General features: G+C 40.1%; 2 protein-coding genes across 4 annotated transcripts in view; one reads left to right on the plus strand and one right to left on the minus strand.

Annotated features, from left to right (window-relative positions):
* zgc:175280 (cationic amino acid transporter 2 family protein) overlaps positions 1 to 11,629 on the minus strand; it is a 100,358-nt gene extending 88,729 nt beyond the window's left edge. The window contains exons 1-3 of the mRNA XM_049591230.1: positions 11,526 to 11,629; positions 7,938 to 8,060; positions 7,621 to 7,823 (exon numbers count right to left, since the gene is read on the minus strand). The gene's annotated coding sequence lies outside the window, so the exon portion shown is untranslated. The remainder of the gene's footprint in view (positions 1 to 7,620; positions 7,824 to 7,937; positions 8,061 to 11,525) is intronic.
* Positions 11,269 to 21,887, plus strand: wasf3a (WASP family member 3a). 3 transcript variants are annotated; one of them, XM_049591234.1, is made up of 10 exons: positions 11,269 to 11,437; positions 15,535 to 15,699; positions 17,306 to 17,440; positions 17,552 to 17,705; positions 17,784 to 17,901; positions 17,998 to 18,182; positions 19,889 to 20,110; positions 20,201 to 20,319; positions 20,350 to 20,505; positions 20,647 to 21,887. In XM_049591234.1, the coding sequence occupies exons 2-10, from the start codon at positions 15,567 to 15,569 to the stop codon at positions 20,802 to 20,804; spliced, it is 1,380 nt and encodes a 459-aa protein (XP_049447191.1). In that variant the 5' UTR covers positions 11,269 to 11,437; positions 15,535 to 15,566; the 3' UTR covers positions 20,805 to 21,887. The 3 variants fall into 3 exon arrangements, with proteins under 3 accessions (XP_049447191.1, XP_049447189.1, XP_049447190.1); XM_049591232.1 differs by having other exon boundaries at positions 20,201 to 20,505; XM_049591233.1 differs by lacking the exon at positions 11,269 to 11,437 and having other exon boundaries at positions 15,424 to 15,699; positions 20,201 to 20,505.
* The last annotated feature ends 213 nt before the right edge of the window (positions 21,888 to 22,100 follow it).

Here is a 22,100-nt window from a genome sequence, read left to right on the forward strand (position 1 = left end):
TCGGCCCAAAGAGGAGACAAGGGCCGCCTGCCTGGAATATTTGGCAGGAGCATCAGTGATGAAGACAAATAACTTGCTGATATTATAAGATGTTATGATGGCATGTTTTGAAGTGAAGGATATCGTTTTGTATTGAAAATGTGTTACTTCATACTGTCTATACGCAAGTTAAAAATGGATAAAAACAAGACAAATGCGGCTCCCAATCAGCTGACTGACCTCAGAATTTACTCTTAGGCAGTTCCATCCAAATTGTTCAATGTGGCCTTAAAAGACACCTTTTCTCATACATAATGAATCACTTTTGCTATAGAAAGGCAAAGCCCCCAACATACCCACAAATAAAATTGTGCTATGAATCACACGTATGTAATTTAAAATATAATTTTGCTTGTCAAGAAAGTTGCAGTTTGTGTCTTAAATCTGCTAAAGTATTAGACTATGAAAATATGTTATTATAAAGACTACACACCCAAAAGTTGTGTAAGTTACATCATAACTGTCTGGCTCGCTGAAGCCACAATGCCTGTGTGTTTTATACCAGGATGTTCTTACACAAGCATAGCTACAGCTTACAATATGGTAGTGTTGCACGGTATACCGGTACTAAAATAGTACTGCAGTACTAGAGTATTCCAAACGGTACTATACTGCATTTGGAAAATATCGGTACTTTGAAATTGATTCAATTCATTCATTTAGTTAATTTATTTTACTCATTTATGCTCGCAAACGCCTTTCTTGTTCCTATTGGAGCACAGATTGCGCAAGTGGTGTGTATGACAACACCTGTATCAACATTCGCAGCTGGCGCACGTGAAAAAAGACAAGAGAAAGTCTGCCTCGCAAAGGGAGACAACACGAAACAACACAAACTTGGTGGAACATCTGAGTTACCAAACCGTGACGTCCGTACCGAGGTACTTACCGAACTATGTTTTTTTTTGGTACCGTTACACCCCTACTATTCATTGTTCTAAAGGTTTGTATCCAAAAGGACTTTTCCTTAGGAAAAGTATCGAAGAGTATCGAAAAGTATCAAAATTCATATTGGTATTGGTACCGAAACAAAGATTTTGGTATCGTGACAACACTACAATATGGCCATACTTGTAGTAATTACAATTACCAGTTTGTCGAATACCAACATTGTCATGCCACTCGGAATGTGATACTGACACTTAGGGCACCCTTTGGTGTCTCTATGACATATAACAGGCTTTTAACCAAATCCAGTATAAACCCATCCATGGCAATATTTGATGCTTAGAGCAACTGATATAGTATAAAGGGCTGACGGTAGGGGTAATGGATAAGTCAGGTAGACACAGACTTTCACCCACGGCACCGCTGTTCATGTCCTATGTGAAATCAAAATTCAGTGCTGTTTTAAAATCACATTACGTTATTTATGTCTGTCCGTCATGTATGGACATCATTTACGTGACATATTTACATCAAATTACGTATTCATTTTAACCACAAACATGAACACATGTACACTTTGGATTTCCCCCACTTTTCCCTCCTTCTGGAAGAACAAAGTAAATGTGCAAAGGTCAGGGCCATGTGTTGATACAATATACTATGTAAAACAAGAGATGTAGTTCATTATTTGTCTCTTGCCACTGACTAGCATGTTTTTCTCCAAAAAAAAAAAAAAAATCCCATTGGGGACACCCAAAGGGGAGGTCTCTGACTCTATAGACTAGTGAAGCATTGAAAACCCAAAGATCTGACACTAAGAACATACACTTCTATCATTTGCTAATTTTTAAATTTTCATGACATTTTCATTTTCTCAATAGAAAGGGAGCAGATTGGCTTGTAGGCCCAGAGATATATACCACAGCAAAGGACACTGTGTGAAAATGAAAGGCCTCGCAGCCCACATGCCCTATATGTATTTCACACTCACACCACATTCCCTGACTCTGTCCTCATGGTAAACAGATTGTGGTGTCAATGTAACCCAGTCAGACATAAACAGTGAATGTCACAGCACATAATGGAGACCGAGTGGCTGACAATACCCCTTCCATGATATGTGCAGACATTTTGTCCTACCTGACACTTTCGCTGAAACCACAAACTAGCTGTTTAGGCAGGACATATAACGTGTTTCATGCCCTAACAAATAAGCTACAGAATAACTGCATTGGATTTAAAGTTAATTTTATCTACAACAGACAAGGTTTATATTAATTGACAGATTATATTAAATGCAAATGCTTCAAAAGGGAGCTCTGGTTGCATGGAGGCATGAAGAGTAGTCCACTGAAAATTCAGTGCTAGGGTGTGATTCTTAAAAATATTTATTGTATATTCTTTAACTAGGTCTAAAAAAACAGTCTTGCATAACTAAGGTTATTTATCAGTCTTATTCTAATGAGTCTAAATACAATTTTAAATGTTAAGTCTTATAACAGTAAGCAGAGCTGCACTGACTCTCACTTTAGTACATGTTTCTAAACACAGCATGACAGTAAAATCAACAGCATGATAATGCAGTATAGTAAAGAAACATGATGCCCAATTCATTTAGTTAGATATCCACCTTGTGGTCAGAAAGTAGTACTACACCATGTACTGTTATCATAGGACTGCATGAGTCATGTGTGTTGCTCCGTTTTGAATAACTTCATCACTCCAACAAACTGAATTCTTGTTGAATATTTGCCAACAAAATGTAATATAAAATGATTTTCATCAGTGGCAGCTTGTAATATATCATACTAAATCTAAATACCCATTTCAACAAGATGAACATTGTGCTACCTCTGGTCGTAATAGATCAGCATCTCATCTTAAATCACAGTTAGTTTGCAGCACTGATGTGTTCTGTCGATCTACCACAGCATTTTACTTTATTTTAAGTCTGTAGTGTAGTCTCTCATATTAGTATCATCATTTTTTTATGATGCACATACATAAAGATGGTGGCTCCTGCTCTCTAGTTGAATGTTTTTTTCTGTCCCACATGTAATTTGGTTGATAAATGCTAAAAGTTACACAAGAGCACTGACAGGTACAGTGTCCAAAACAAGAACAATGCAGGATATAGTTACAAGAAACGCTAAAGAGTTTCATGTAACTGAGTCAAGTATGAGTTTTATTCACGTTTTATTACCATTTAAAATGATTGAGCTAAAACCCACCTGAAAATGTAGGGCTGGGCGATATGGAGAAAGTCAAATATCACAACAATCTTGCAGGGTTGACTATTAGTGCTTTGACAAAATATGTACACAATGAGATTTTTGATAAATAATCACTAGTAATGCGGATATTATGACTAAAAGGGTGAAGGCAAATAACAGAACAGCTAGAACAGTCTGGTAAGTTCAGAAATTAGATCACTTTACTGTAATGCAGCCTTTAAATCCAGGACAAGACAACCCTCATGCCATATTACAATATTCAAAAACTAAGTAGATATTGGTCTCATATCAAGTTATCGATTCAATATTGTCCAGCCCTATGTGAATGCTATGATTACTTTTGTTTTTGGTTACAAAAAGCCTCTGGGTTTTACCTCTTGGGGAAACAGCATTTGATTGGTTAACAGCCCTTAGAGACAAGATTAGAGCAAAATTTTGGCTCTGGGTTTAGGAAACTCAGGATTTCACACTAGTCTGAAAAAATGGCAGCTGTTCCAGATTCCTTAACTTAACAATTTGATCAGAGGAAAGCAAGAGATTTGTTTGTTTTATGATTGCTTGCATACAGCTGAAGTTTACCTGCCTAAACCAAAATGTATTGGGCATCAAATAAAAAAGGCTACTCATTCTCTCCTCTTTATAACTCCATTAGAATTGAAGCTCTTGAAACTCTCAGAGGCCTCGCGTGGCTGCACTTTATGGCCTCGTCTACTTTGCAGAGATATTGTCCTTTCTTCCTGCCACCCAGCACACACGATGAGATTCCTCGGCGCACACAGTCACACAGGCTTTTAGACACTCATTAGCCCCTACTAATACAATAAGTGTCACCTTCCATTACATGGTGCTGGGTTGGATATCAGGATTGGAAACCCACCAAATCTCCACACAAGGGGCGCTACCCCCTTATGCACGGTATTGTCTTTCAGTCACAATGTTGAATTGTTTTCTCTTGGCTCTTTCATACCTAAAATATAAGCACGTACACTTGATATAGATATATGCACAAACTGTACATTCTCGCAGACACACAAGCAATCTCATAGGGTAAAATCTAGGGTAAACATTTAAGTGTCGCACATTCCTTCATTGTGTGGATCTTCATGTTAACTTTGGCTTTTGTTTCAGAGCAGGCAGCTGTCTGAGGATCCACCGCACCCCACCCTATTCAGAGCCTGTTGTCTCGCATATGAACAGCACATGCAGAGTTGTAAAAAATCTTAATTAAGACTCCTAATTCTCCGTGCCGTCGCCTGACGGAGGCTGTGCACTCACGTGAAGCACTGCTGAACACAGCATGAGGGTCGATGTTTTTGGACAGGGACTGTCGTTTTCCTGGCTTTCACAAAGCAGGAACATTTGTCCGTAATCTTCCAAAACAAAACAGGGTTTAAATTAGCTAAGCTAAGATTTTATGGGCTATTTGGTATTAGATATTTGGCTTTACATGCAAACTTCCCATCTAAAGAGCTGTTGCTGAGTAGATAAACTATATTTTTCTTTTCAAGAAAATATGGAATTTGAAGATCATTGTAATAAATTATTTTTTACTGGTGGCGTTGAATTTCTCTGAACTGAACTTCTAGAGTATCAGAGATTAAAAGTTTTCATGCACATGTTAATGAATGTTCCTCATTATACCAAGGGGCTACCGTATGCCGTACATCACCACACATATAAAAATATGAAGTGACAAGTGTTTGCCACTGTAAAGGTGATTTCAGCTCTGGGTTTTGTATGGAGCCCTTTGGTTCGGAGTCTTCTCCCTCTGAGCGGTGGCAAAGGGCATGTGGTCCTCTGCGTGCAGCAGATGCCCCGAAGAAGACTTGCGACAGATGAGTCGAAAATGAGCGTGACATGTGTTAAACAGGCGAAGCCCCCCCACAACACTGACATTTGACAAGATGATGGGCGTAGGCAATCATTATTGTCTCCACTTAAGCAAGCAGTAAATATTCAGGGCTGACGTCTGTGAAAGCAAAAGCCATAATACAAATGAGCCTGAACAGATTTTCATTAATGATTGAGGTGTTTGAATAGATCGTGATCAGACTCAAACACAGCCGGCTGGTAAAGTGAGACTGAGTGTTTAAACGTGCAAAAGTCTGATGGATTCATGTTTAAGGTTTTAAGACAACTATTACCCTAATGTTTTTTCAATAATAACTTTATAATTTAAATAGTAAGTGTCTGAGTTTATGAATTCTTTCGTCAAACACTTGTACTCGTCTCCACACCCTAACAGACCTTCGACCTCGGTCCTTCCTGCCTGACAAAGGTGCCAATGATGGTGAGTCAGGCATGGGGAGGAACATGCCAAGGAGGTGCCCCCCTCCTCCCCTTCCCCCTCTACCCACCCTCCAGAACCATTTGGACCACAGGGAATGGGTTAATCACATTAGAGGCCCAGAAGAGAGATGGGAAGTAGACAGTACCGTGACAGCCGGGGTAGCACTGGCACGACTAATCCCGTTAGGCCGAGGAAAAAGGGGGACGCCATCTCGCCTACAAGGCTGAGAAAGAAAAAAACATTTTCCCAGGAATGAGTTCACCTGTATGGTAACACAGAGAAGTTGGCCTGTTGATGCCTATTAGAAGAAACAATCGCACTTGGCACATACAAATGTTTTTTTTCATGCTGGGCACCACTTTATTGTCAGCGCGTGAAAAAAAATCAGCCGCAGACAGTGGCATTGCATGAGATCCTCTTTCATGCCACGGTGAAGCAGCCCCTTTCAACCCAGTGCTATCAGTCTCCCAAACAGTGAGAAGATGGGGAGGGGTGCTGTAAGAAGGATAGAGCTTACTTCATCTGCCATTGTAAGTGCACCCGAGTTCAACCTTAATGTAAACCTTTGCAGGCAGGATATGAATAGGATGCTCTCTATAAAAATATATCCTGCTGGGTAATCCGGCAGATGGCCACAGCGGCGGACACTACAAGCGCGGCTGGCCACTGCAGGGGTAACAGGGAACGTCCGACCAGCAGCCACTCTCCAGCCTGGGAGATGTGGAATCAAGATTCTTAACTCCCCTTAGCAACGCTGGGAAACAGAGCCGTCAGTTTAGATCCATCAAGTTTCTACTTAATCTCGCCCACCACTTTTTTCTCTCCATTTTCTCCTTTTTTGTATCTTCCCCTTTTGTTGTGGGGATTAAGCCAAGTGGTAAAACAGTGATTTAATGATCTTTCCATGGCTATGTGCACCACTTAAACCATGAGACAAACAAGCTGAGGCATTCTAAGAGTCACCCCCTCTAAAGGCGGCTGCTCAGGAACTGTGAGGCTTTTGATACGGCCTTAAGCTCCGGCTGATTATTTTTTCCCACTGTCGTGTGATGTGCTTTGCTCTGCTATGGGAAAATTTAAGGTTTTGTGTTTTGTAAAGGCCCATTGTAAACAAGATGAGACAAAAACAGTAAGATAATTACTCGATGATAGCTTTATAATGGCAGGGTATGGTAAATTTCAATGATTTGTTAACGCAGAAAAGAAGCTGTACTGTTAAATTAATTGATTACAAAATAATTTAAAGATTAAATACATATAACTATCTTTACAGAGATAATTCTTTCTATCAATTGACTGAACTTCAGCTATAAACAGACAACTAAACAAACCCCCAAACGATACAAATGATACAGCTGAAAGCGCCCAAAACAGCTCTGTTGAGAGTTGCACATGTACCACTTGGGCACTTGTGAGAAAACAGCAGTGTTTAAAGACAAAATTTTAAAAAAAAATTTAAATGTTCAAATGCCCCTACTGGGCAAGTTAAAAAAAACATTAATGGTGAACTCTGAGTGAACCCCAAGTTTAAGAAAGAACTTAGAAGTTTGAACTCTAAGGCAACATGGATGAGAAGTCATTAAAGTGCTATGGATGACATTATAATAGGTATTGAGACATGACATAGCAAACTGCTTGCTTATGCTGATAAGAATGAGGATGATGTGAAATGGTTGAAAGCTCTGAAAAAAGCAAGACCCATTATTTGGCATTGTTTTGTCATATCCAAGGGGGTTATCTGCGGGTCTGAAACGTGAAGCCCATGCGGAAGTGCCTTAAACCTGCAATCTTTTTATTGGCCAGCAGGAGGCACCGTCACTGGTTGAAAAAAAAAATCAGATTGTGTGCAAACCTATGCGTAAATGACCCTACTTCTCACTTGATTTAATACCTCAGTAAACATTTTCGTCGAGTTCATGGTCTCAGTGCCCATATTCAAGTCCACTGACCTAGCGTAGGTATTTGACAACTTCAGTTGGTGGCTTCTGCGTCAACAACTGCCACCACCTAGTGTTTATTATACCGCCGTGAAAGGTGCCTTTGTGTGTCACTATCTAACGCCTAGATCACTGACAAAGCTGCGGTTTTGCATGAATTCAGAATGAGGACAGGCTGCCTATTTAAAGTAAAATAGATGATAAAGAAAGGTATTCTTTAGTGTGTGGCTACCTTGTGATTGACAAGTTGCTACCACAGCGGTGTGCTCAGGTTCTCAGTCAGATCTACTCCTCGCTCCTCCACAGCTCCACCCTCTCATCTTAATATGGTCACTTCTGGCTTCACGAATCCAGAATCCAGAGTGGGAATCCACACGGCAATAAGTGATATCACGGTGGCTATGTTGACTTCTTTTATACAGTCTATGGTCACATCTCCAAATAAAAGAAAATTCACTTTTAATGGTATTACATTAATATAATGTTTAATAACTGTTTTTATTTAAGTGTCTCTGGGTTATTCAGTTCTTTCCAGAGCATATCTCTCACCTGGGATCTCTGGTTGTCTGGAATTTCTGGCTGTCTGAGGGGAAGAGTAGGACTCAACAGTTAACTCAAGTGCTGCTCCTTAACTTCCTCTTCATCGCTCAAATGGCCGATGAGCAGTAGGATCTATTCAATAAAGGAACATATTAATTTAAACATAACTGCCTTTGTGCAAGCCTCATATCACATATCACCCTACAAGAATAACAAGTCAACTGTCTTTCATGACATTTAGAAATTCTTACAAACACCTAAAGGGAGGTAGATTTTAACCCATGGATGAATTGCTCATTCACTTTTGCTACCAACAATAACCAACAGATGGCACTAAGTGAAAAGTGAAGGTGAAGAACAGCAGTGACCTTATTTTCTAAGTTTGCACCTAATAACGGATAAATTCACAACTTACACAGCCCTATGTAATTCTTGACTTTACTCCATAAAGTTGGGAGACAAATGACAAATTTAAAAAATGTGAAAATTAAAGCAGAGGAGACCGAGATGTCCTGACCTTCAGTCCACAGCATTGATCAAGCTTGAAAAAAAATGCTTTAACCTTTGTTTTCGACAATGCAACTTGTGATTCAACTTCATTAAATGAGATGATATCATCAGGTTGTCTTTCTCAAATTCGAGAGAGCTCCCTCCTTGTGATGAGTAAACTAAACTGCAACTGCCCCTTTAATAAAATACTGGCACATGTGTGCATGAGACCTAAATCCACAGACTGAAGTTTTCACCACAATGAATGAAGCATTTTAATATTTCATGAGTCTGCCAGACATGGATACCACAAGTAAAGGGATCCTGAGTCACTTCTTCACCTGCGGGTGCTTGTCTGATTATTTCCACTTTGCTACAGACTCAACAGACAATGTGTCTCTTTAAAGGTTATTCATTATTTTAACAATGACACTACACAACATGCCATTCTTTTGATACTGTACAACAGTGTGGAGTATTATTCTAATCTTAAAGCTTAACATGAACATGAAATATGAAAACTGAATGTTCAGGATTCATACACTGATGTTCATGGCACAGCTCAGTGTGTGTAAGTGTGTATGCGGCACTCACTTACTCACTAGGTAATAACTGGCAAGGCATTGGCAGTGATCAATATGGAGTAGGACTAGAAAGCCATAATAGGAGGACAAATATCAGAGGAGAGGCAGTCTGGGCGTCTGTGTGTAATGGATGATAGAGGTGTTAGTGTTTGGGCCGGTGTGCACTAAGTGGGTAAGCTGGTGGTTGGCAACATTGTGTGATACCAGCAGGGTCAATGATGGTGATAATGGGGAGGGTAAGTACTGTATTGGGGTTAATACTTCTGAGCTGGCCAAGGGATTATGGCACTGTCTGAAATATGGAAGACCCCTCGATGAAATGCTTTGCTTCCAGGCTTAACAGCAAACTAATGCCATCAAGAGTACCTGTACCAAGAGACAATCAGAAATAGAAAATGTTGTGGGGGTGTTATTTTGTTAAATTGGCTGACCATGACACTGACTTATTGTAATCAGTTTTGTGCTGATACATATACTGTACTTACGGTCAAATAAAGCTTTGGAGCTATAATTTTAATGAGAGGCTATTCTGATCTTTCTGTCACTGAATTTTATGATTTGTACATGCATGGGAAAAGTATGCAACTCATCATCTGCACCCCAATTTAAGTCTTAAGATCAAAAAGGTAATGATCAAAAGCCTGTTATGTTACTCCAGTTTAAGCTTCTCCTCATGGGTCCCTGTCACTTTTAGGGACTGATTTTAAAATTGTCCTCCTTACATACAAAGAATTACATGGCCAGGCCCTTCAGTAAAGGAACACTTTGGGAAATACACTTATTAGCTTTCTTGCCGGGAGTTAGAGAGAAAGATGGAGACCATACTCACATCTGTACGCTAAAGCTGAAGCTGGAGCCAGGAGCCTGTTAGTGTAGTTTAGCTTAGCATTAGGACTGGAAACAGAGAGAAACAGCTAGCCTGGCTCTTCGACTCCAGAACAACTTCCTGCAAGGTCTAAAAAGATGCTAAATCTGTGCACATCTTTATTTTTCTATTGAATTTATAACTTTAATTTTGTGTAGTGTACCTGTACTTCTTCCTGTCTTTCTGTACTGTCTCTTGCATCCATCTTTTGCCCCTTTGTTCTTCCTGTAACATGCTTCTGTTTTGAAAGGTATGATGTAAATAACGTTTGCTTGCCTGCTTAAAATTCACACTCATGCAAATGAGTTAACTTGACTTGTAAACCCATCTGTAATATAGATAGGATAGTTGCATTAAACAATGTCTCTGTGGAAAGAAAGCAATGCTCCTGTAACAACCATGAGTTATGGTATCATGGCGTGCTACTTATTAAGATTTAAGCCCCCATATCTGGGTTATACTCGTCCCTCCCGCAATCCAGATGATGCCATCTGTGAGAAAAGAGCAGTGTGTATGTGTCTGTGTGTGCGTCTGTTTGTGTGGCTTTCAAATCAAATGCTGAGTGTCTCTTTTCACTATTAATCCAGGTCATGCCCACTAAGATGGTAATAGACGGACTGGGACTGACGTGCTGCTGTTTATGCAGAGTGGATGGTTTGAAACAGGAATCGGGGAGAACTGAGGAAAGTTCTCACAAGGTTAAAAAGAAAATACACATTTTTGATCAGATACTGTACATGAGGAATATGTGTGAGAGTGCAGAGGAGAAATGCAAAGGCTCTGCAGAACAAGGTGGACATTTGCAGAACATTTAGCAAAAATTAAATGCTGCATTGCATTTAATTTTTAGTGATGAAGCTATTAGTTAAGTAATCAGTCGATTGGCAGAAAAATAATTGAAGAAACTGGCAGAAAAGTGTCAATGCTGATTTTCTCTGTGCTAAATCATACTGTAGCCTGAATATTTTGTGGTTTGGGACTCTTGGTCAGGTGAAACAGGTGATTTTAAGACCTCCTGTTGTGCTGTGGAAAGATTTTGATAGGCATTTTCACTATTTTCTGGCAAGAATCAACGATAACTCAGCTAATGGACAGAAAACAGGCCCTCATCAACACAATAATAGATGATGAAAGCATTAATTACATGCATTAGATCCTGACATTAATAATAGGACATTTTTATATTAATATCCCATTCATAGAAGGCAGCTAATGTCTTATAGTTTAGAAAAATAGGACTATTAATACATCCTAAAAATAAAGCTGTGACTGGATGTCAAACGGCTGGCATGATGACTGTGATTGGATGACGGCAGTAAATCTGCTGGCCAAATCCCCTCGTGGCTCAAGCTGTGATTTGGACCAGAGAGATTTGTTTTCACAATGAACTCCGCCCTGCAGAGATGACTGCTGTCAATGGACAACACACGACTGCGACAGGCCAGCGAAGAGTTTGTTTAATTTGGATAAAACTGCTTGGACCCGACTTTGAGAGCTCCCTGCCGGCGTGCTGACGTGGGAGACACCGCACGTTGAGCCAACTGACAAGCTAACCCAACGGCCACTCTATGGTAAGATGGATGTACAACTGTGTTTTTAACATCGTCTGACATGTTGTCTTATGTCTCATGTTTGGTGTCTGTGTGTTGAAAAAGTTACCTGCTGTTAGATGTTAACATTTTCTGTCATGGAGAACAAGCGTTTGTGACTGACAGCTTCAAACAGCCTCCACAGCAACGTACCATCTTGCTAGCATGAAGTTGTGCGGTGCGGTTTCAACGGTCACGCAGGGCATCATGGGAAATTTCCATATCAGGTGCATACAAAAAAAGAGGAAATAAAGTGTAGGTGAAGTACTGTTTAAGTCAAGAACATAAATATAGTATAGAAAAATTACAATAAAAATACAAAAAGGATATACGAAAATAATATTCACCTACATTAGGTGCACTAAAACTTTTGCATGATGTACATTGCAATATTTTCTCAACATAATGTGCAATATTACTCTTAAATATCATGATCACGTGTCAGTGTAGTGCAATATCATGTTCTCAAAATCAAAATCATATCCAATACTACTTCTCATTGTCATGTCATATATTATATAGTGATTATCAGGCGCAACCTGCATTTTTCCACCATTTTTTCCATTCCACCATTCTTAGTTCTGTTGTTACTCTATTAAGCACTGGCTTTTGCTTCTTGCGCTTACACACTTTATATCTTGTATATTTTGAATATTATGCCTAATATTTAATACTATCTTGTTTTTAAAACTGGGCCCAGTGTGTGACCCTGACCTGGGGAACCAGCTGGTTGCTCCGGTTGTTACTGGTTTGTGAACGTTAATTGTTGTTATAGTATTTGGTTTTACTGTAGTTGAAGCATTCTCTGGCACAAGAATTAACTTTGGGATAAATTAAATTCTATTGAATTGAATTAAACTGAATTGAATTGAATTGAAATCACTTATTCTTATTATTAAGAATAAGTGAATTATTTGTGAATTTTAGTCTTTAATTAGGCTAGGAAAATATATATAAGTCTTGACTATTAAACTTTTTAATGGGCCAACCTCCCAGTGATTGTTTTTTTTCTTCAATAGCTTACATAATGGATGTCAAAGTTAAGATCTGATGTAGTTGATGGCCTACAGTTGACAAAAAAATTATATATTTATTAATTTCACAACGGCTGTACTGAGTAGCCTTTATATTTTTCAAAACTGCTAAGAGTTCTCTTCGTGCTAATCAAAAAACTTGTTTTCAAACCATAATTCTTATTTATTTTGATGTAGAAAGAGCTGACCTGTCATGGTTAAGACACACCCAATACCAGTATTGATTAATACATTTATAAAAAAAAAAATAGAAAGTTTACCAGCCATTGAGCAGCATTCCTGCCTTTTTGGCGACCAGGAAGTGAGACAGCAGTCCTTGGGATATACCGACCCCCTCTAATGCCTGATTAAATTATGTTTTTGTAGAAATCTGTCAAATATAGACTGTATAAATAATGGATGTAGCGACCGAGACATCACCCATTGGTTTGTGGACCCCTGTTTTGAAGCCTGGAGTTTGGCAATTTGGCTGTTGCCATCGTGGTTTTTTGGAGCCAGAAGTGACCATATTTAGTTGAAAAGGTGGAGCTGTGGAGGAGCGAGGGGTGGATCTGACTCACAGAGTGTAGTGAGAGGCCGTTTACACGTACACGGTGATTTTGATAAACGGAGACATCTTCCTTCGTTTGTGCCTTTCGTTTACACGTAAACGGAGACTTCTCCTCTGAAAATGAGTCTTTCTAAAAACTCCAGCCAGAGTGGAGATTTTGGAAAACTCCGGTTGCGCGTTTGCATGTAAACTGAGATAAACGGAGTTATAGGCACCCGACATCACAGTATGCACCGGAACTTGCACCTGTGTCAAAAGTGCGACCTATGTTGCTATGGTGACAATGGATACATGGAAGGCTTGAGCTTCTCGTTACACTGCCACCTACAGGTTTTGCATGCTCTTGTGTATATATACACGGGTAAGTGTAAACGAAGATCTTTTTGAAAACGGAGACGGTGAAATATCCGTATATGTAAATAGCCGGCAACGTGAAAACAGCCTCTGATACCTCTCTGACAGCGGCCCCGCCCTTAAATATGCCTAACTTTGGGCCTTAAAAATGTAAACAGATGAGTTATAAAAACAAAAAAAATCACTCCCTTTGTTATGAGTGCTGAAATTAGCTATAGAGATCAAAACAGTTTTTTTGTACCTGGCTGTAAACATGGTTATTTCTGCTGTAAAGTTGGACATTTTAACATTTGGAGCCGGCCTCAAGCAGCCATTCGATGAACTGTAGTTTTTGGCACTTTGGCATTAGCTTCATTTTTCAGCCCCGGAGATTGCCACTTGCTTTTAACACTGGTTTTTATTGTTTAAAGTTGTAAATATTGTCTGGTACAAAGGTCTCTTCTGGCACAAGACAAGTTTAGTCCTTGTCCTTAGCAGTGGCAGCAGCATACCAGATGGTGGTGAGGATGGACTAAATGACGGCAGTGTATAAGTGCACCATCATTGTTTTTGGCAGGTTGAACTTCTTCAGCTGCTGCAGGGAATACTATCTCTGCTGTGCTTTTTCGACCTGTGGTTCAGCTCTCACCTGTGATTCTGGGTGATGGAGCCCAGGAAGCAGAAGGACTCGTGTCGACTGGGAAGTCACAGAATGATAGGGTCTGGTGGGGCTGTGAAAAATCTATAACCATCTCCACTGTCTTTAGAGCACTGAGCTCTATGTTGTTTTGAGCACACCAGGTCAGCAGATGGTCAGTCACCACCTGTAGGCAGACTCTTCTCCACCAAAGATGAGCCCAAGTTGCTGCAAATGATGCTTGAGTGCCACCCTGAAAACACAAATGTAATATTTTAATTTAATAACAATGTTTTACATATTCATAAAGTCTGGATTTTATAATGATGAAGGGAGAAGCATTTGTAACTGTTTTTGCCAGAGGAAATTGAACTGTTCTTGCGAATAGCTAATAATTTATAGTATTTTTATGTGCTAAATCTTCTAATCTATTATTTGGTTAACACCCTCGTGTTAACTTCACAGTTGACACTTAAAGCAGACTTCAGCTTTATGTAGCTGTCAAGCACTTGATTTGCTTATGAAAAAATCTTATTTCTGTCACTGCTCTATCTAAAAAGAGGAGCAAACTGCTTGCTGGGCTTCAGTTAATAGGTGAAAATTGCTGCGATAGACTGATGAGACAGCCAAAAGAATGTTAACAAGAATTGACCCCTGAATTTGTGATTCATATCATCTGTCACATTTGTTCAAATTGCTAGAACATAAACTTCATGTTGATGTTAAAGCTCCAAACTCCTACTCTCACTGTTAGCAAAGCAGCTCCATGTATTCCCCTGGGTATTCACACATTCACGGGTTCTCTCTTGTCTGCACAGTGCATAGAATATGAAAATGATGGTCGTTATGGTAAGTTGATGTTCTTATTGTTACCAGTGCACTGGCTCACCGCTGCCTATTGGCAATCACTCAATCCCTTGTGTCAAATCCATTCAATAAAGGAGTGTAAAGTGACTTGCAAATTCACTTAAAAACAGCCACATCTGTTGTCTTCACACCTCTTTTATCACAATAAACTTGCTGAATGAAACAGCTGTTGCTGAGCATGTTTCATCCTTGTACAAAAAACCCAATAACATACAATAGGTGAACCACTTTGACAGGTAGTGATAAATTGTGACATTCAACAGCGAGTGGGCCAATATTCAACACGGCAAATCATAATTAAAATCATGAAAGGTTTAATTCTGATTAATGCTGTCCTCTATATTTTTCACCATTCTTTTTTAATTAATATAATCAAAGACAAAATGGGATAGCGGGAATACAAATTGTGAATAAGTACAGAAATACTGGAAATCATCACTGTAGTTATTAGTGAGAAAATCAGTAACAATACAGTAACAGTCATGTGCTAAACCTTGACTTAATGACTAATGCATAACCTGCATGCATTTAGACACCATGCTTTATTACCACTGACGTTGCTTTATATATAGAATATAGATTCATGTTTTGATAGTTTTACCCTGCAGGTTGTACAGTGGTATACAATGAGATGTCAGAGCTGTCCTCTGTCCCCCAGCAGGTGCTGTGGCTGAGATGTGAGAGGGGGTCATGCCTTTGGTCAAGAGAAACATTCAGCCTCGGCACCTGTGCCACGCTGCAGTGCCTGACGGGATTGGCAATGAGCTGGAATGTGTGACCAACAACACGCTGTCCGCCATCATCCGCCAGCTCAGCAGTCTGAGTAAGAGTTACTTATGTTTAGCTATGTTTGTGTCAAATCATGTTCAGATGCTTCCATAATGTGATATCATAACCTGCTCCAACTTTGGAGCATAATCACCACAACTTTGCATAAAACAAATTCAGTGTGGGATGTAATTCTGTTTAAGATGCAGTGTCATCCCAACAAGACAACACAAAAAAACCCAAAGCGTTTTGTGGCCGTCAGAAGTTACTGCATAAACACAACAGCAGATCAGAATTTTCTCGTGAGCACTCAGATGATTTGACCTTGACAGGAAAGCTGTGTATTTACAAGAACATGGTGATACAATACGTATCATGGTACAGGGGTTACGATTTAATATATTGCGATACAGTAGGCAAGATGATATATGGTGATTTGTTTAAATCTAATTTTAGGAAAACTCATTCATTTAGATGGGGTACACCCTGGATAGGTCGCCAGACTATCACAGGGATGACACACAGAGACAGACAACCATTCACGCTCTCATTTACACCTATGGGCAATTTAGAGTCACCAAGTAACCTGCATGTCTTTGGGTAGTGGGAGGAAGCCAGAGCACCTGGATGAACCACTCACCCTGGGTACGAATCAGGAATCCTCTTGCTGTGAGGTGACAATGCTAATCACCACACCACGCCACTGCCACAAATCTTTGCATGTAAACTACTCATTAAAGAATGACGAGTGTTTGAGAATCAGCAGTATCACAAAACATAATATTGCATTACTCAAGTGTGTGAATATTTTCTTATGCCCCTACATGACATGATGCATTAAATCTATACTGCATATAAATTATTGTATATAGTGCTTCATTTCCATAATCATCGAAAGGTTATTATGAGAAAACGATTACCATATATCCCGGTGTCACTTGATTATTAGGCTTTCAACAAGCCAGAGAAAACAACACATTAAAGCTATTATCACCTAACTGTTTGAGTTAATGTACATTATTATCCAACACTGTAATCAGTACTGACATCTACCTACTGTACACTCTAATGAGCCACTTTGTGCAGAAGCAGAGTGGTTTAAATGCTTAATGATGTGTGGCAGTATCTATAAGCATTGGCATACCTGTGTGTTTGTTGTGTAGGTAATACTGCACTGAGACCGAGAGAAAAATGTAGAGTGACTATTTTGGGAAGCAAATTTACTCCTGGACATCTGACCCATGGATGCTCTGATTAGTGTGTGTATGTGTATGTGTGTGCGCGTGTGGTGGAATTAGTGAAGTTACAGGAGCTTAGAGCTTACCGTAAAGCTTCGTATCGCAGGCAGATAAGACGGAGAGTGAGTGGGCGGAGACACAAACAGGGGCAGTCTAATGATAGCTTCCACATTAAGTGGATCTGAGCTGGTTGACGTGTGTGCCATTCATGCTCATGCTGTTATGTGCAAGGACCAATCGCTGAATGCTGATGTGTAATCCAGAGAATAGAGTGGATTAACAAATGTACAATCATAATAAGATATTGTATTTTTCTGTGTCATGAAATATGCTGCACTTCTTTCTTTACCTCAGAGGTTTGAAACACCTTTCTGTGTATCAACAACACGCCTTCTCCCTTCATTTTCTTCACTCTGGTTGCAGGTAAACATGCAGAAAATGTTTTTGGGGAGCTTTTTAACGAGGCCAACACCTTTTATGTGCGTGCCAACTCACTCCAGGACCGCATCGACCGCTTGGCCGTCAAGGTCACCCAGCTGGACTCCAGCGTGGAGGAGGGTTAGTTCACTGGAGATCATCTGTCTGCTGATTTAACATCTTATTTTCTACCCTGTCATTCACTCTCACGTGCTTTGTACTAAACTTTAAACCCGTCTTACTGTTTTGTAGTCTCTCTTCAGGACATTAACATGAGGAAGGCATTCAAAAGCTCTACTGTCCAGGACCAGCAGGTTCTGTCCAAAGGCAGCATTCCAGGCTCGGTGGCTGAGATGCACAACAGCAGCGACAGGCCTCCTCCTCTCAGCACCCTCACTGCCTACAGGTAAAAATCAAAACATCTGAACAGGTCACATTTTCACTTGTCTCATTTCATGTGTGAAACTATTTTTTTTTAATATAGAGAGGATTCCACTGATGCCATGAAATACTACTCAGACCCATCGTACTTTTTTGACCTGTGGAAGGAGAAGATGCTTCAGGACACAGAGGAAAAGAGGAAAGAGAGGCGGAGGCAGAGGGTAAGAGCAACACTCTACACACTGCTTTATTCTTATATATTTATTTGGCAGGTGGGTTTCTATTTTTTTTTCTGTCCCTTTATCCACATTCCCCAGGAACAGAAGCGATGTGTGGAAAGCAGCACCCTTCAGCGCGAGGTGAAGAAAGTGAGAAAGGCTCGAAACCGCAGACAAGAGTGGAACATGATGGCATTCGATAAGGAGCTTCGTCCAGATCACCGCCATCCACAGAGTCTCCGGCGAGGAGCATCATCTGAGGGCTCGCTCTCCCCAGACGGCAGGTTAGTGCTTAGTTTGTTACAGAGGGAGGTGCAACCTCCGCATAACGAAATTTGTGTTCTTACATGGAATCAACATTTAACTGTCTAGTAGGGGTGGGCGATTATGGCCGTAAAATGATATCACGATATTTCAGGGTATTTTTGCAATAATGATATTCTTGACAATATGACAAATTAGTGAAAAAAACATTTAATTTAAGAGCATATAATTGCAACAAAATAATAATAATTTATTATATATATTATCTCTCATTTCTTTTGTTTGTAAACAACAACAGTAACTCAGAGAGAGATTCAGATTCTGTATACAATATTAATTGTACAACAAAAAATATGTACCCCAAATTAAACATTTAAACAGCTCCCAAACAAAAAAAACTACCCTGGGATCTATATATATAAATCAACAGGTGATTTCCTTCTTTTATCAAAATCCTAAATGATTGAGTTTTTTTTTTTTCACCTGGACCTTTATGCTCTGCCATTTCTCCTCTGATCATCACGGTGTAACCTGTGACAGGCTGTTATGATGCCAGAACTATCGCACATTCACATATAGGTAGTTTTTTTGTCGAGCTGCGAGCGTCATGTGGGTTTACATTACCAAAGGTTTATGACAAAATCACTTGACAACACAGACTCCTGTGTGTGCACAGCAAGAGAGGAGAGGGAGAGACACTGTGCTGCTGCCAGAGGAGCTGCTGAATGAGTTCCTGCTGAGCAATAACTCACTAAAAGAGTCTGAGAAGTCCGGAGCTGTTCATAAAACATTCAGGACGCCACAGTTTATTCTACACAACTAAAGCTGCTCCTCTTTTTGGAACCACCGCAGAGTCAGTACTAATTTCGCTTTCAGACATGCTTGTTGTTGCCGTGGGTAACAGTATGACGTCAATGCCAACAAGTTGAAATATTGCAAGTATCACGATATGAATTTTTCATATCATATCAACAACTATACGGGTATTATCATGAACGAGATGACATGACACATCCCGAACGTCTAGTGTGTAGGATTTAGTGGCATCTAGTGGTGAGGTTGCAGATTGCAACCCACTGAAACTTTTCCCATGTGCCAAGCGTCTTTGAGAACTACAGTACAGTGGCCAATGCGAAATGCAGATTGTCCTCCCCAAAACCAGTGTTTGTCTGCTCTGTGCAACTGTGGGTTACTGATAGGTTGTTGCATCTGCTCTTTCTGATACTGCATATAAAATGTTTTTGCCTAGATTTATATGCATTGGAAAGTCATGCACAAAGCTTGTGTGTCCACAATAAAAAAATCATCAGGATAATACTGTAAAAACCCCAAAAATAAAAGATCATAAGGATGATATAGAATGTCCTCTGTCTCTCTGTCCCTGTGTTTCCTCTGAATCTTGAGTTTTAAACATTGAAAAATGCAACATTAATGTAACTTAAAGAAATTGTATAAAGACAGAAATATGATCATCAAGACAAAATGGAGATTTCTATAAACTAGAGACAATATTAGAGACAGAGTTTGGGAAGGACAGAGTCTAAATTGTGTTTTAGTATGGGGGGGGGGGGGTGGATCCTATTTCTGTGAATAGGACCTTGTGCGTCAAAAAGCAATATCTCTGTTGTGTAAAGCGTTCAGTTTTGATTTTATAACAACAAATCCACCATCTGGATAGGTGAAGGCATCAGCATGAGAAGCTCTCTGTTTTCCATTGTTTATCCAGGCCTGACCTTCCAGACTACCCCATCCCTCCAGTGCCTGCCCACGCTGCTTGTAATCATGCCAAGTCACATGATTATGTGCCTGGGAACGCACACCCCTCACCACCTGTGGAGCATGAATACCACAGCATTGATGTCAACTACAAGAGAGTAACCTACGCCACAGCAGAGCCGCATGCTGCAGACCGAATGAACGGCTCAATACGTCCACCTGCAGATTACAAGTGTGTTTTTGTTGCATAATCAGAGAAAGAATTAAATGTAATATCTATTCTACACTGCAGCATAATCCTCTTTCTTTCACTGTCCACCAGCTCTCTCCCCCTACCTCCAGCTCCGGGCCCACCCATCCCATCAGCACAGACAGCGTTTGGCTTTCCTCTGGGTGCGCTACCACCAACACCACATAATGGAGTTTTGCACGTAGGCCCAGGTTACCCTCTGCCACCTGTACCACCTCCAGGGCCACACATGTTCCCTCCTCCTCCAGGTCCCCCACCTCCACCTCTCCCTCCCCCAGCTGTACCCTTACACCTGGCAGGACAGAGCGAAGGCGGCAGAGCTGAGACTAAACCTGTGAGAGATGCGAGAAGTGACCTGCTGTCCGCCATCCGCATGGGTGAGTCAGAGAACTGGCTCAGTGTACTCTGCATTGTTGGATGAAAACAGACATGATTGTTTAAACTATAATCTGACTGTGTATGTTCAGGTGTATGATATGTTTTCACATTTCCATGTATTGTGTGTGTGCCCTTATCAGGCATCCAGCTGAAGAAAGTTCAAGAGCAACAGGAGCTGCAGAACAAGCGGGAGCCGGTGGGGAACGATGTGGCCACCATCCTGTCTCGACGCATTGCAGTAGAGTACAGCGACTCTGACGACGACTCTGAGCTGGAAGAAAACGAATGGTCAGACTGACCAAACATAAATTGAAGCACATGGCTCAAGTTTTGCTTTATTGAATCTTCAGTGCAAATGAACTGTGAATCACTCTCTCTGGCTCCACCTAGTGGACACTGCAGACCAAACCACCTCTGCCAAAGCACCTTTACTTCATCTTGTAGTATCAATGTGCTGCAACATTCATTTTCCATGAGGAAATGACATGAGTGGCAGTTTGCATCATTTCTCTGAAACAGGTGCATTTTGGGATCTACTGCATGCAGCTTTTAAAAAGTGATAAATTGTATGATCACTAAATGTTTAGTTTTGTACCACTGATGAAATGTGAGCCATTGTTTTTCTCACCGTCAGTATGTTTTAATAAAATGTCCTCTTGTGATAGCAAACTGACACCTTGAACACACCATACCCACTGAAATGTGCAGTAGACTGTAAAGCTGATATCCACTTTTCACTGGAGACATTTTGACTTGTTGCAGTTGGAAAAGCACAGGTATTAATAATTAAAGGATTGGCTGCAGTCCATGTAGCTGCTTCAGTTTCAGGATCCTGGTGCTGTGCATGCTGGCTCATTGTCACACTGTCATGACTTACTGGGACATTCAAATCGAACAAAGCCATTATTGCATTCTTAATGAACAACTGTATTTATCCTATTATGACAAGTCAAAATGCCTGCTGTTGAAAATGCCTGCTATTTAAAAATGACTGCAGTAATATGAAGCATTTATTTTCATCATTTTATGGAATTACACATCCCTGATAATATTTTGGACTACATGTACCCCTCCCTATATTATGTGAATGTTTTATGAGTGATTTCATTTGACTTTTTGTGAACACTACCTCAATTTGTGACCATCAACTACCCCACGATATGATATGTGTAGTAGCTACGAATCATGATCAGTCTAAATACAGTTTTGCTCTGCCATTGTTGTGATGTGTCCTTGAAAAAGTTGACAAATCATTAACTTTTTTCAGTATCAGCAAGAATATAATGTGATTGTCTCCTTTACTGTTTTCTTCTTCCTCCTTCTCTCCACCCCCCCCTTTTTTTTTAAGTTAAACTCCTTTCAGTAGCACCATAATCTCTGATCTGGGCACCATAATCCCATAGTAGCTACAATTGTAGCATAACCTAAATTGTGTAACAAATTATCATGCTGTTTGTATTTTAGTTTACATGCAGATGTCCAAAAGCTTTACATTGTGTAAGTGAGCACATGACAGCAACAAGGCATTGTGGAGACATGTCAATAAGCCTGACAGTGTTATTATCTTGTAGTTGTTGTGCATTTTTTAATTTAT

The sequence above is a fragment of the Epinephelus fuscoguttatus genome, linkage group LG12, assembly GCF_011397635.1.
Source record: "Epinephelus fuscoguttatus linkage group LG12, E.fuscoguttatus.final_Chr_v1".
Taxonomy (NCBI): domain Eukaryota; kingdom Metazoa; phylum Chordata; class Actinopteri; order Perciformes; family Serranidae; genus Epinephelus; species Epinephelus fuscoguttatus.